General features: G+C 46.6%; 1 protein-coding gene across 6 annotated transcripts in view; it reads left to right on the forward strand.

Annotated features, from left to right (window-relative positions):
- Positions 1-12500, forward strand: part of adamtsl3 (ADAMTS-like 3) — a 199478-nt gene that overhangs the window by 88936 nt on the left and 98042 nt on the right. For all 6 annotated transcript variants that reach the window (XM_082540083.1, XM_082540082.1, XM_082540081.1 and 3 more), the window contains one exon: positions 10299-10426. In XM_082540083.1, the coding sequence (XP_082396209.1) occupies positions 10299-10426 (128 nt within the window). The remainder of the gene's footprint in view (positions 1-10298; positions 10427-12500) is intronic.

The raw sequence follows: 12500 nt of genomic DNA on the forward strand, positions 1-12500 counted from the left end.
TCCACAGAAGAGAAGCTTCAAACACATCCAGGTGGCAAATCTCATTTAAGATGCAATATTTAAGAGTATTGCATATCTGCAAGCCACCAACTCGTGCTTTTCATGCTTTTCATGACTTAATAAGTGCAGAGTCTGTTATTATTGATGCAAGAACAGAACGGAGGTCCCCGAGCAGAGACATGCTCCAATTATAATTACTGCAGATGGAAATAGCAGTATTTTTGCCTGTGGCATCTGCTTCCAGCAAGTATACAGATGGCCTCTCTGTGCATATGTTGCTGCTCCATCCATGGGGCTGGCACCAAGTCTGTCAAGTCAAAACGAACAAGTCAAGAGTCAAGCCACAGGTCCGGTCAAAGAAACCAGATTTGTGGCATCTCTTTCTGGCATGAGGTAAAAAAGCATGAGGTAACAAACTGAGAAGCAGGATACAGGCTGCAGACACGTGCAGGATCTGACAGGAAGTAAAAACACCAGGGGAGCTACTCTTCAAAATAAGACAGGAAGTAACAGAAAAACAAAAGAACAAGAAGAGGCACAGAAAGAAAAATGCTACGGGGACGGAGACCGGCCACTCTTGTCACCGGGAGTCAGAGCTGATACCTGACTGACAGGTCGACTTCCAAAAGATTACCAAGGACCAACATATATTTGGAAACAGAGATGCAGTCATAAAGCACTCCTGCCCGCAGTGCAGATATGAAGTGAGAATCTGCTGGACCGCTCTGACCCGTTAAGTCTGTTTCACTCATACGGCTGGCAGCTCGGACTTTGGACTCATTAGAAACAATTAAGCTCATTCCCCGGCTGATTGCAGCAGAGCCCTCGCACCAGGAGACCTGGCCTCGACATACCGCAGACGACTGTAAAATCCAAGAGCTCCAGCTTGGATCAGTGGCACGCCGTGGCCTTCATACCCAGCCCGCCGCTGTTTATCTAGCTCAGGCGAGCTGTGTTTACTGAGCACAGCCAACACGGCGAGCGTGCTCCCTCGCCAGACCTCGCCAGTCTTGTCAGTGACATCACATGTAGCAACAGGACAAATAATAAGAGCCTCTGGAGGCTGAGTGGATGTGGACAGAAGATGGGAGTGTCAGAGTGGCACTTTAGGCCGTCTGGTTTTCTTTGCTGCTCTCGTTCTGTTTGCGATTTGGCACTTTGTCATCAGCGAGATTTGAAGCCTCTGGTTTGGTGATGCAGAGGCTGAAATATGTTGTTTCACTGAGGAACGAAGAGTCGGGTCAAGGCTCGAGTCAGGCATCCTCTCCGTTCCTGTTTCACTTTGTTTTCTGTTATTTTTGGTTCACACAGTAAAGCTTGTTAGTTTAAGGAAAACCTTGAGGTTTTGCGCTGGCTGACGGAGACACACAAGAGTGGCAAATGTTTAGTAGGTTAAATAGAAACAGAGATTAATCCAGCAGAGACGGTTCGTCAGAAATGATCTCAGTGGAAGGACAAAAGCTTTGAGCTTTGAACTAAAGATCCTCACAGAGATGACAGAGAGCCAGAGTTCAGACCGAGCTGCTCACACTAAACTCATTCATGTTTACAGCTGTTTCCCATTTTACTGCAAAACAGAGCTTTGTGGCAGCTGGATTTTTACCTTAAATATTCATTTTGAGTTATTGTTGGCTTAGTTTTAGGTAAGTTTATTATTCCTTGTGTCTTAAATGCGACAAAGGCTGCAGGTCTCTGTCGGGGTTTGGATGGTTTGGTCTAAAATTCTCCTGATCCCAACGCTAACCCTGCATGTTGGAAGCCAACGCTGAAGGCTACCTGTGCAGTTAAATATGGACCCCGCTAATAATATTCCAGGTGTGTTTCATGGTCAGCGGCTTCAGAGAGAAACTGTCTTTATCAGTCAGCAGTAAAAGGTCAGCGTGGTTTTCACTCGTTACCGTCCGTGACGTGTGAGAAAAGATCTTTAACATCCGCTCTCTGACAGAGGCGACGATTTCACAGCCCTGCAGTGGCACTGATGGATTACGATGTGCTCCGAGGTCGATGCCTGCGGATAATTCATTCTGCTCAGGTCTCAAACTAATTTCCCGCACTGAGGAAGAGTGGACGCCAACCGTCATCTGCAGAGAACAGTGGCTTTACTGTACTCGCTGCCTTTTCCATCTTTGGAGAACAAACACAGGAAATGTCTTCTGGGTTACCAGCCCCCGTGGTACCGAGGACTGGATAAAACTTTACATTTCAGCTTTATGAAACCTGCAAACAAATCAGTTTTACTTACACAGGAGTGGGGATCTCAACGATGAGTTGATTACCAGGCCTCCGGAGAACTTCAGGACATGTTGAGGAGTTCATTTAGTCGTTTAAATCAAGGACACATCTAAAACCTGCAGGACACTGGCCCTCCAGGCCTGCAGGTCCCCAGCTTTGACTTAAAGTGTCACAGTCTAAGGACTAAATCTGGTTTTTGCTCAGCAGCGTTTTCTCTATAAGCATCTTTGACCTTCAGTATCGTGGTCGATATCAGAGTTTGAATAAACTGCAGCAGTGTAATGATGGTGTGTGATGAAGAGGAGCAGAGAAAAAGGTATCCTGCATGTTTCATCTGTTTTCTGAAGATTCACTTGGAAACTTTATTTTGGTTACATTTTGTGATAGTGATGTGTTTTTCAGCCCTGAAACTTGTAGAGCTCAAATTGTTGTGTGTAATTCAAGGACCTGTAAATCTGAGCATTTTCACAGTATGGAGGTAAAATTTAGGACGCCTTCATTAAATGTACGACATCGTAGAAAAAAATCAGCTGATCCTGAGGCAGTCGGGTTGATTTTTCATGGAAAGTGTCAGAGAGAAACGAATGCTGGAGAAATAAGAAAGTCGAGTCCCCGGTAGCGCTCTCGCTGCAGCATTTCAGACCGATGTGGGCCAAATATGTAGGAAGAAAACTGCAGAAGCCAGAAAAAGTTTCAAGGCGAGAGTTATACGAGGTCACGAGCAGCGGAGACTGAAGGAGACTGACGGTCAGAGAGCTCTCTCAGCTATGGTTGTGCTTTTGTTAACCACAAGTAAGCCTGAGGCTCCACGGCTGTCTGACAAGCATACTTTCAGCTTTATTTTGCACCACATATACAACTCACTTCCAAAGGGCTGCTAATGCATAATAGAGATCATTAGAAACCAGTGGATGGGATTTGCTTTGCACTGTATGAGCATCTTCTGATTTAACAGGAACTAAATGTTCCCAGAAAGCATCACTTCCTGTCGATTAGGCTCATATAGACTTTTAAGCATCCGCATCAAGACTGCTGCCACAGGCAAAATAAACCTTTACTTGTAGCTTTTAGATTTCTGGTAGTTTGCATTTAACAAAATGGATTTAGTCTGCAAAGAATGCACGCACCTACAATACGGTAGGCCGGCTGAGAATACCTTAACCAGACGTTATAAGCAGCACATTGTGTCCCGCATTCAGCGCGCTCATATAGGGAGTTGGACAGTTTTTTTCTAATCCCATCCGACACCCTCCAATCTCAGAGCACAAGCTGAGATTAATGCTGCCGGCTATTTTCACTCCCTGCCTCCAACCAAACAAAGTGATGCAAGGCTGTTTACCAGCTCGAAACTCTGCAGGAGATCAAGTGTGAAGCAACCTAATAGGATTTGCACTTGAACATGTTTCCTGATTCTCAGACAAAGAGGGAAATGATGCAATTTGGGATTAATGGAGGAGAATAAGGCACAAAGAAGTCAATAAAGTAGTGAATGAAGGGATTATTGAACCGATGACTGAATGAATAAAAGGATGCAATGACCCAACGGTGGCTGTTCATTGATTTAGATCCTCACCTTTGCCTACCTGCCTTTGGAAGCTTTCGATGCTTCACCTGTGATCGTGACCTGCATGTGGTTGTGGATGCAGGAGGCTGGAATTACTTTGTGCTGCAGTGCGGCTCAGCTCAACCTTCGAGTGACAAAGCGAGCTCAGAGCAGAGCCGCTGCATCGTCATGAGGAATGCAACCAGGTGACGTGTCCAGCATATGATCGGGAATGCCTCCAAGTTGACTGGAGATCCCCAGGTACACCCAGAAATCCGAACATGTGTAGTTCATCTTGGACGTTTTAACGTGGGAGTCTACGGGGACGGACTCACTGCTGGAGCCTCTGCTGGGCGTTAGAGGAGCTGCAGGTGTAGTTGCTTTGGTTTAATACACTATATGGACACAGAATTAATCTTTGAGTTCAGGTGTGTTCAGGTGTGGTCTGTAAAATGCGGCTCCTGCCTTTACAAACATCGATGAAAGAAAGGCTTGTTCTGAAGAGCTCACTGAAACCTGCTGTGGTGCTGCAACTGGATGTGACGTCTGCAACAATGGAATTTCTTGGAGTTTCTTCCCTCCTGGATACTCCTGATCAGCCTCATAGTGTCAGACCAGGTGAAGTCTCAGAGCCGACTCGATAACTGGAGAGCTCCAAACCTCCTCTGGCATTAACACCAACACAAAGACTGCACGCTGGCAGCTTCACGGCCGAGCAGCTCCTGTGGGAGTGAGTGTTTCAGTCCCAGAGGTTATCACCTGACCTAAACCCAGTACAGCGACAGTGCTGGTTTCTATAAGTCTTCTCTTCTTATAATGAGACTTTCAGAAAAGATGCCCGAGTGGCACCAGTGGACTCATCGCATCTGCCAGTGCCACTTTGAACCTTCAAACTGGGAAACTGAGAAATGCGCCGTGGATGGCGAGGTCATCTGAGTTGTCAGTGGACACAGCTTGCTGATACTGAACTATGCAGGCACAATGGGCCCTGCTGGCCACCCGGGCCAAAAAAGCCTTGGCTGGACAGATTCTCCTCATGCCGATGTTATTACTGTTGGAGGTCCGTGATGGCGGTTAGCTGGCCGAGCCCGACAACAAAAGGCTGTTTTATCCTATTAGCTGAGCGTTAACGTGTCTAATTCCTCTCGAGCTGTTCAGTCTGTCTCTTTGGAAGAGGCACGAAGAGAAATGTGAGAGAATCCCGAGATCCAGTTCAGCGCAGGAGTCCAAGACACACACAGCAGACCCATGTATGTGGGTACGACCCTCACAGCGTTGTCCTCTGCCAGCTCCGCTGTGAGCCAGCACTCAGCCTGGGAGGCAGGCTGAAATGAAACCTGCAGAGGTATGTCAGAAATGTTAATTCTGGTTGACCAGGCATAAATAACATTGTCAGAGGAATTAGAGTTTGTTCCTGTCCTGTGGGTTTTACTGACTGCCTGCACTGTCGCTGCTGCAGCAAAGGTTTCTCCAGCTGTTTAAACTCATGCTTTGACTATTGTCCTGGTGGTACACGGGCTAGATCGCACTCAGAAGGAAAAACTTTATTAATCCCTGCAGGAGATTTCCTATCGTAACAGCTGCTCGGGACTGTGGAAGTTGTAAAATTATACAACTGCAGCAAAAAAGCTGAGGAAACTGGATGGCCTCGGGAACCAAAGGACACGCTGCGAGGGACCGCACGCAGATGATCTCGATCCAGATTCGATCCAAGCCAAGTTCTGATGTTTTATCAGCAACAGATTCATAAAATATCTGCAGACGTACTCTGAAGGAACGTCTTCAGGAGGAGGAGGCGACTCTGGCCCTCTCTGCAGAGACAGCAGCAGAGATTCCTGTCCACGTAGGACCCCAGGTATTTGTCTCTGCCCTAAAGGAGAAAAGAGATGTAGGAGTCCTGCATCACCTTAAGTCCATCAGCAGCTCCTTTAGTTCAGCTGATGTTGAGTCTGGATGGTTCAGCTCACAGCAGAACTCTAAACTGTGAAAAAGCACTTTGGAAGGCTCGGCTCGTTCCCCCTCTGACTTCCAGTATTTTCCATAAATACTTCATTGTGCTTCATTTTTCCTCACACACACACACACACACACACACACACACACACACACACACACACACACACACACACACACACACACACACACACACACACACAGAGGCACCACAGGGTCTGTAGTGACATCACTGACCCAGGGAAGCCAATTTTCCTATTTTTGGTGACACACAGCCAGGAAAACTCTCTCCCGCTCTCTATCAGAGCCTCCCTCCATCACTCCCTCTCTTTCATCTCAGCTTTTCACACAGCAGATAAGATAGGAGAAAGGTCGGTGTTCGGTGGGGGGGTGCGTCGAGGCTGTAGCAGCTTTGTGTGACTGCTTGCCTAAAACAGACGACTGTTTCGTGTGATGTAATGCTACTGTTGGGTGTCTGCAGAGGCCGAGGCTCTCATCAGTGTTTCGGCAGAGAGACCTGCTGTCCGTGCCGACGAACCGCTGGACTCTTCTGCACTTTGGACAACGCTCCCGATGGGACGATGCTGCGCACACGGATCACAAACTGTCAGAAATTACTTGGCTGCATCCAGTCAGGCATGTTTTGAGTAAGAGGATTGGATTATGTATAATTCAGATATCTTGGCCGAGTCTTTTTGAGCGTTTTTTGGCCTGGTGATGGTAAAATATCAAGCGTTGAAATAAGAAACCCGAGTGTGCAAAGAGGTTTCTACAGCAGCAGAAGGACTCTCGAGGCCTGCTGCTGCGGTACGATCAGTCTCCACTGATCAGCCTGTTTTACACCCAACATGCGTCTCAAACAGATTATGAGTCACTGCTGAACATGGAGGCAGGGCCAGAGGACAGGTTTGGCGAAGCCGACTGGGACGCCTGGGGTTTCCACCAGGACGGTCACGCTGGCGATGGTTTTACTCACATGTGACCAACATAACGCACTCACGCGTAAACGCTCTGAAATGTATTTAGGAGCTTGTGTGCAAACATAACATATAAGATTCAGCCTCTGTTTTTCTACCGCAGCAGCTGTTGTAGTTGATGGTGGCGCCGCAGCTCCTCTGACACGCCCACAGCGACAAAGATGGTCAACAGCAGCGGCGTTGTGGCGCTCCACAACGGAGGTTGCCACAACTGGCAACCTGTCCTGGGTGTAGCCCACGTGTAGGCTCCGCCCCCACCCCATAACCCCGAATGGATAGGTTAAGAGCAGTTAAAAGGGTGGATGGATGGAAACGAAGGTGAAGCGTGCGAGTCAGTGACGTGCAGAAGTCTGGGGAATATGAAGTGACCACATGCATACGTGAACATTTCTTGTTTAATGTTTGCCAGGTGATGCATCGGCCGCTGTTCTCCTGAACGTTCCTGCACGCCGTCATGTGCGCGCCCTCCTGCACAGCCTGCATCCAGTATTTATGATTATGATAAAACTGTGGGAAATATTCCAGCCTGCTTCTCCTGAAATAGCTTGTGTGGGAAAATGTCTGTATTATATAATAGTCCTATATGCAGCGTATAATATGATGCGTAATATATATAGCTTTATAAAAGAGCAGTGAGATAACAGCGATATCTGTAAATGTAAATAAAAATGTGAGTCAGTTTTTATCTACATCATGAATCTGAGTGACCTTCAAACTCTGAACACAGAGGTGGAAACATCTGTAACATCTGTAAACGCTTTACAGCGGCTGCTGTGGCGACGTGCTGTCAGTGAGGCTGCGATCAGTCCCGCTGCTCTGAATCATTTATTCATATTCACCTGTGGCTGCTCAGCCTATCGGGAGCGACCGTCGGAGTCTGACCGCTCGTCCCACCGAAAGACGTTCTTTTATCGGGGCTTTCTTGGACAGCAGGAGTCCACAGGCCAGTTTTACCCAGAGATGCTTCTCTGTGTCGGGCTGGAAGGAGAGACGGCGTCAGCTCCATATATCCAGTGGGAATCGTTGGAAATCAGACATGTAGACTGTGTTTCTAGATTTTTCCTCACTGAAAACACAAATAGACATTTTATTTGTGAAGCTATAAACTCGAGATTACATTTACTGAAGTGTAACTAATGATAAGTGATCCGGTAGAGGAAAGTTTTCAACCTGATCTTAAAAAAGTTTCTGTCTCCTGTGTTATCATAAGTTAATAAATGTCTCGATCCTGGGTCAGTGACTCGGTGCTTTTGTGTTATTGTGAACCTTTGATTCCATCATGGATCATCAATGTTGGTGTTTTAGTTTGTTTTGTTCTCGGGTATTTCTTGAGTTCTAGTTCTTTGCTTTTGTTTGTTTACTGTAGCTTTAGTTCTGTCTTCATGCTTATTTTCTTGTCCCCCAGTCAGTCGTGTCTCATGTCACTCCTGTCCCTGTGCTCCCTGTGTTTCCTGTTTTATTTTGATAGTCCCTGGGGGTGTCCAAATTCATAGGCTGCATCCTCCTGAGGACCCGGACGGTCTGGCCTTCAGATTTGCGTCACCGCTGTCTCTGTAGAGTTTAATAAACTCGGCCGTCTGCTGCTTGCTTCCTCAATATAACAGGACACTGGAGTAAACTCTCCACTGTCTCACTTCTGTTTAATCAGTTTTCTGTTTGACGTTTATTCAGCTGTGTGAAAACTAGAACTTTAATCTCAGCCCAACCGATTTACTCAGGAACAAATCAAACACTGAAAAAAGCCAAACAATAAAAGTTTTATGTTATCTGAGTGACTCATATATCATGTTTAACCTGAGTAGCCAAAGACCGCGAGGGGTTTGAAAACGCTGTGCCAGGAGTTCGCCGTTCTCGCCCCGGTCAGCTGTCGAGCTGGTGGGTAACAGACGTCTCCGAAAACGTCGGAGCACTTTTGCAAACATGTGGTGTCTTTTTTTTTTTTTTTTTCCTTGAGAAAAAAAATGACATTTTATTGAATCTGCAGAATCATAAGTACAATTTGAAGTGCTGTATCAGGGCAACAGGAGATGATATCAGGTCCTTAATCTGAGGATGTATTCAGAGTGTTGAATACATGTGTATGTCAATATGCATATGGTATTTTTTTTTCTTTAAAAAAATAACAAAATTATATCAAAAACAATTTAAGATGGAATGCACAAAAACTGGTCTGAATGCTAAACCTGCAATTGTGGATTATATGATTTCACTCTGCAAAGTCTACAGTATATAACCAGTATCATAGAAGCAGGGAATGATTCATCAGAAGAGCAGGAGCCTACGATGAAGGCTGGAGGAAAGAGGGACTGCAGCAGGAGGTTGGACAGCATAAGAAGACAGAAACTGAATGGAAGCAGGGTTATGATATGAAGTTAGGGTTCAGTAGTGATGCCAGAGCAGAGGAGCGGTATTTGGCGCAAAGAGGTTAACTCCTGACTAAAATCCAGGTCAGACAAACAACTTGCCGCCTCTCACAGACTGGGAAATCGAGAGGATCGCATGTGGTGTCTCGATAAACCGAGCAGATGTTTGAAGCTTACACAGCTACATTCTCGTGTGACACAGAAAGAGTAATAAGAGTAATATTAAAACTTAGTAGCTGCTGCCATTGTTGGAAACTGGAGTTGACTGGGCCGCGCTATGAATTCTGGGATATGGTGGGCCAGGAAGGACACACCCGACCTATCCTTCAAATCTGGGGAAAAGGAGGACGCATTTGTTGGCTGCATTTCTAGGAGTCTTTGAATTTGGACAGCCTTCGTCGCCTGGCTGTGACGCAAACGGCCTCAGGAAGATGCAGCCTATGAAGTTGGTCCCAGCTGCGTTCCCACCCGTTCCCCTACCTGTGTGCTTTCCTTGTTCTCTGTCCCAGTTTAGCTCCCTAGTTTTCATGTTTTCATTGTGGAGTTTGTCCCGCAGATAAAGCTGGCATTTTACGTTTACTTCCCCGAGTGTGTCGGGTCCTGCCTGCTACACAGCAAACGTGACAATGAAATGTCTTTTCCCATTTAGCTGCCCGTTCACCACTGGTGTAATAGTTTCTTCAGTTTCACATTTCTTGCGTCTCATTCTGGGAGTGTTGTCGCTCAGCTGTGCGGCGCCTGCATGAGCCGTTCAGCCTCTTTCCTGAGACTTTGGGACTTTTTCTAGAGAGAGCTAAACTTCTGCTGCGTCGGCTCACTGTGGATATATTTGCTCTAACGCTGTAAAAAGAAATGATCTCTGCCAGCATGGCACACTTTCACTGTGTCCCTCTGAGCCTTTAAGCTTTTTTTAGCTTAAGCTTTATCAAGAATTTATCACGGAGTGTTTCCACACGGCACAGAGCAGTAAATATACGGCCTGTGACGAGCTGTCCTCCAGCAGGTTTGTTGAATTTCCAGCAATCAGACAGAAATGCAGACCGTGGTAGAGCCATGTCTGACTGTGACTGATTCTCAGACTGCCGTGAGAACAGACGCTCGTGTTGCAGGAGCGTTTTGCTTTAGCAGGCGTTGGAAACCAACGAGGCACGCCTTCTTACAACCACAAAGCTTTGGTGTGAATGTGATTTAATACGCACAACCTTTGTGTTGCTGTTTGTCCTTCTTTAGGCATCCAGGATGACCCGCTCAGATGAGGACAGGGAAATCGGCTGGGATGCCTGGAGCGCCTGGAGCGACTGCTCTCGAACCTGCGGGGGAGGAGCCTCCTACTCGCTACGACGCTGCCTCAATGGAGGGTAACCCTCATTTACCATCTAACAAGACACAATGTGACAGCATCTTTGAAATGTGGAGCGACTTCATGGCAGAAATCTGATCATTAAGACAAGCAAAAGACCAAAATCAGCCTTCGGCGTGTGACGTGCGAGCAGAGCGGCGGCTCCCTGCTCGGGTTAATGAGACTGTTTGATGACTAAAACCTGTCAGACGGTCACAGATCTGCTCAACTCACACATTTATCGTGCCATCAAATATTGAAGAGGAATGTTCTGCTGTGTCGTTACCTGTTAAACAGATGTTTCAGGAGGGCGTGGCTTAGCACAATCATTCAGATTTTAAGCAGTAATTATGATAATTTACAGGTTCATCATTAGAGCATGTTTGCACAATGATGCTGCTCCATCACCATCACAGTCATGTTTGTGTGACTTCACGAAAAACGACCACAGAAATACTAAACATGGCTGTGACCTGCAGTGGACGTGTCACAGCACTGAAATTCACCGAAATCTGCTCAAATGTAACCAAACTGTAAGTGAAATCTGAAAATATTAAAAAATATAAAATAAAATAAGCAAACTAAGTTTAAAAGTGAACAAGTGGGTCATAAACCCAAAGCCCAGTCGCCTGTTTCTGTGGACTCGTGGCTCCTCCCACTCCTCCCACCATCATCTTTTCCCCCCAAAATCTAACGCTGTGACATCAAAAGTTGAGCAGACAGAGAGCAACAGTAATTATGATGTTGCAGCAAAACAAATGGAGCAGGGATGTCCCACACGCTGTCAGTTTACTCTGATTGGTCAGCTGACCAGGTGGAGCTCAGGTGTTGGTTCCAGCTGCAGGCTAACACAGCGCTAACCACGGTGCAGTGCAGATATTTCATATATCAATAAGTCACAGTATTCTTTGTTTGAGCTTGTTCGTATGTGACATGCTGCCGCTGTCAGAAGGTGGCGATAACGCACCCACAAGCTGTTTGCCAAACACCATCAAACAAGAAAAATAGAGTTCGTTGCGCGGTGAGACGCTCCTGCACAGACAGGAGAAACAGCCGTGGTGTCTGCGAGTGGTTACAGATCACAGTCATTATCCTGGTTACAGGTGAGAGCTCAGGTGAAGGCTCAGTGCTGTCCAAGGCTCAGATTAAGCCGAATCCACCTCCTACAACTACTTTTGATGGACCGATGGAAAGGTGGAGGTGTCAAACTTATTCCACATCGTGGGCCATCCACTGTGACCTCAAGTGGGCCAACCAGTCAAACACCATCTTTCTGTCACTTCAAAGAAGTTTAACTAAATATTTCCTCTTAGTGTAAGAAGTCTGTTTCTGCAGAATGCCTGAGTGTGTACTTCATAAAGTAAACAGCAGAAATCAGCACGACTCTTTGGGCTCGTTTTTTCCTATAAATAAATAAATAATGTAAGATTTCTAACATAGATGGTAAAAGCAGGCCTCTGGCATTAGCCACATTAGCTGCACAGGGGATGATCAGGGCTGCTTGAAGGTATCTCAGCCACAGGTTTTTCAAACTTTCTCTGAAAGCTATAAAAACTACACTAAATGTGAGAAGCTAAACGTGGCACATCCTGTGCCCAAAGTAAGCGTACAGAACCGGGAACGCAGCAGAAACTGTAAAGAAGCTTCCGATGGGGAAGACGGCTGGGAGCTGTGATGAAGTGCAGACCTCTGTGTGGAGCAGATGGACTCTGGGAAGTCTGCCTGGGCTGGTGTGTTCAGTGTCTTCCTCGCACCGATAAAGGCAGCGAGTGTTTGAGTTGGAGCGTGTTTGCTGGGTTTAAAGCCCGCGGCCGCCTGTCAGTCTGTCTCTGCTCGGCCGTTTGTCATGCAGCGTTCAGGAAGTCATCAGAGGCTGTCTGCGTCCTGCGGTATCGCTCTGCAGCCTCCCGGCGATGCATTTGTCTTCATTAAATCTGACTGCAGCGCTCTCACCCGTGCTGCTGCTGAGGCATCTGCTGCGTTCAACAACACACAGTAAATACACTCACAGCGGTGCTAAAACTTGCTAATTGACACTTGTGGTTATGAGCTGAAAGGAAGATCCAAAGAGAGATAAAAAAGGAGTAAGTACA

The sequence above is a fragment of the Aulonocara stuartgranti genome (genome assembly GCF_965226115.1).
Source record: "Aulonocara stuartgranti genome assembly, chromosome: 1".
NCBI classification, from domain to species: Eukaryota; Metazoa; Chordata; class Actinopteri; order Cichliformes; family Cichlidae; genus Aulonocara; species Aulonocara stuartgranti.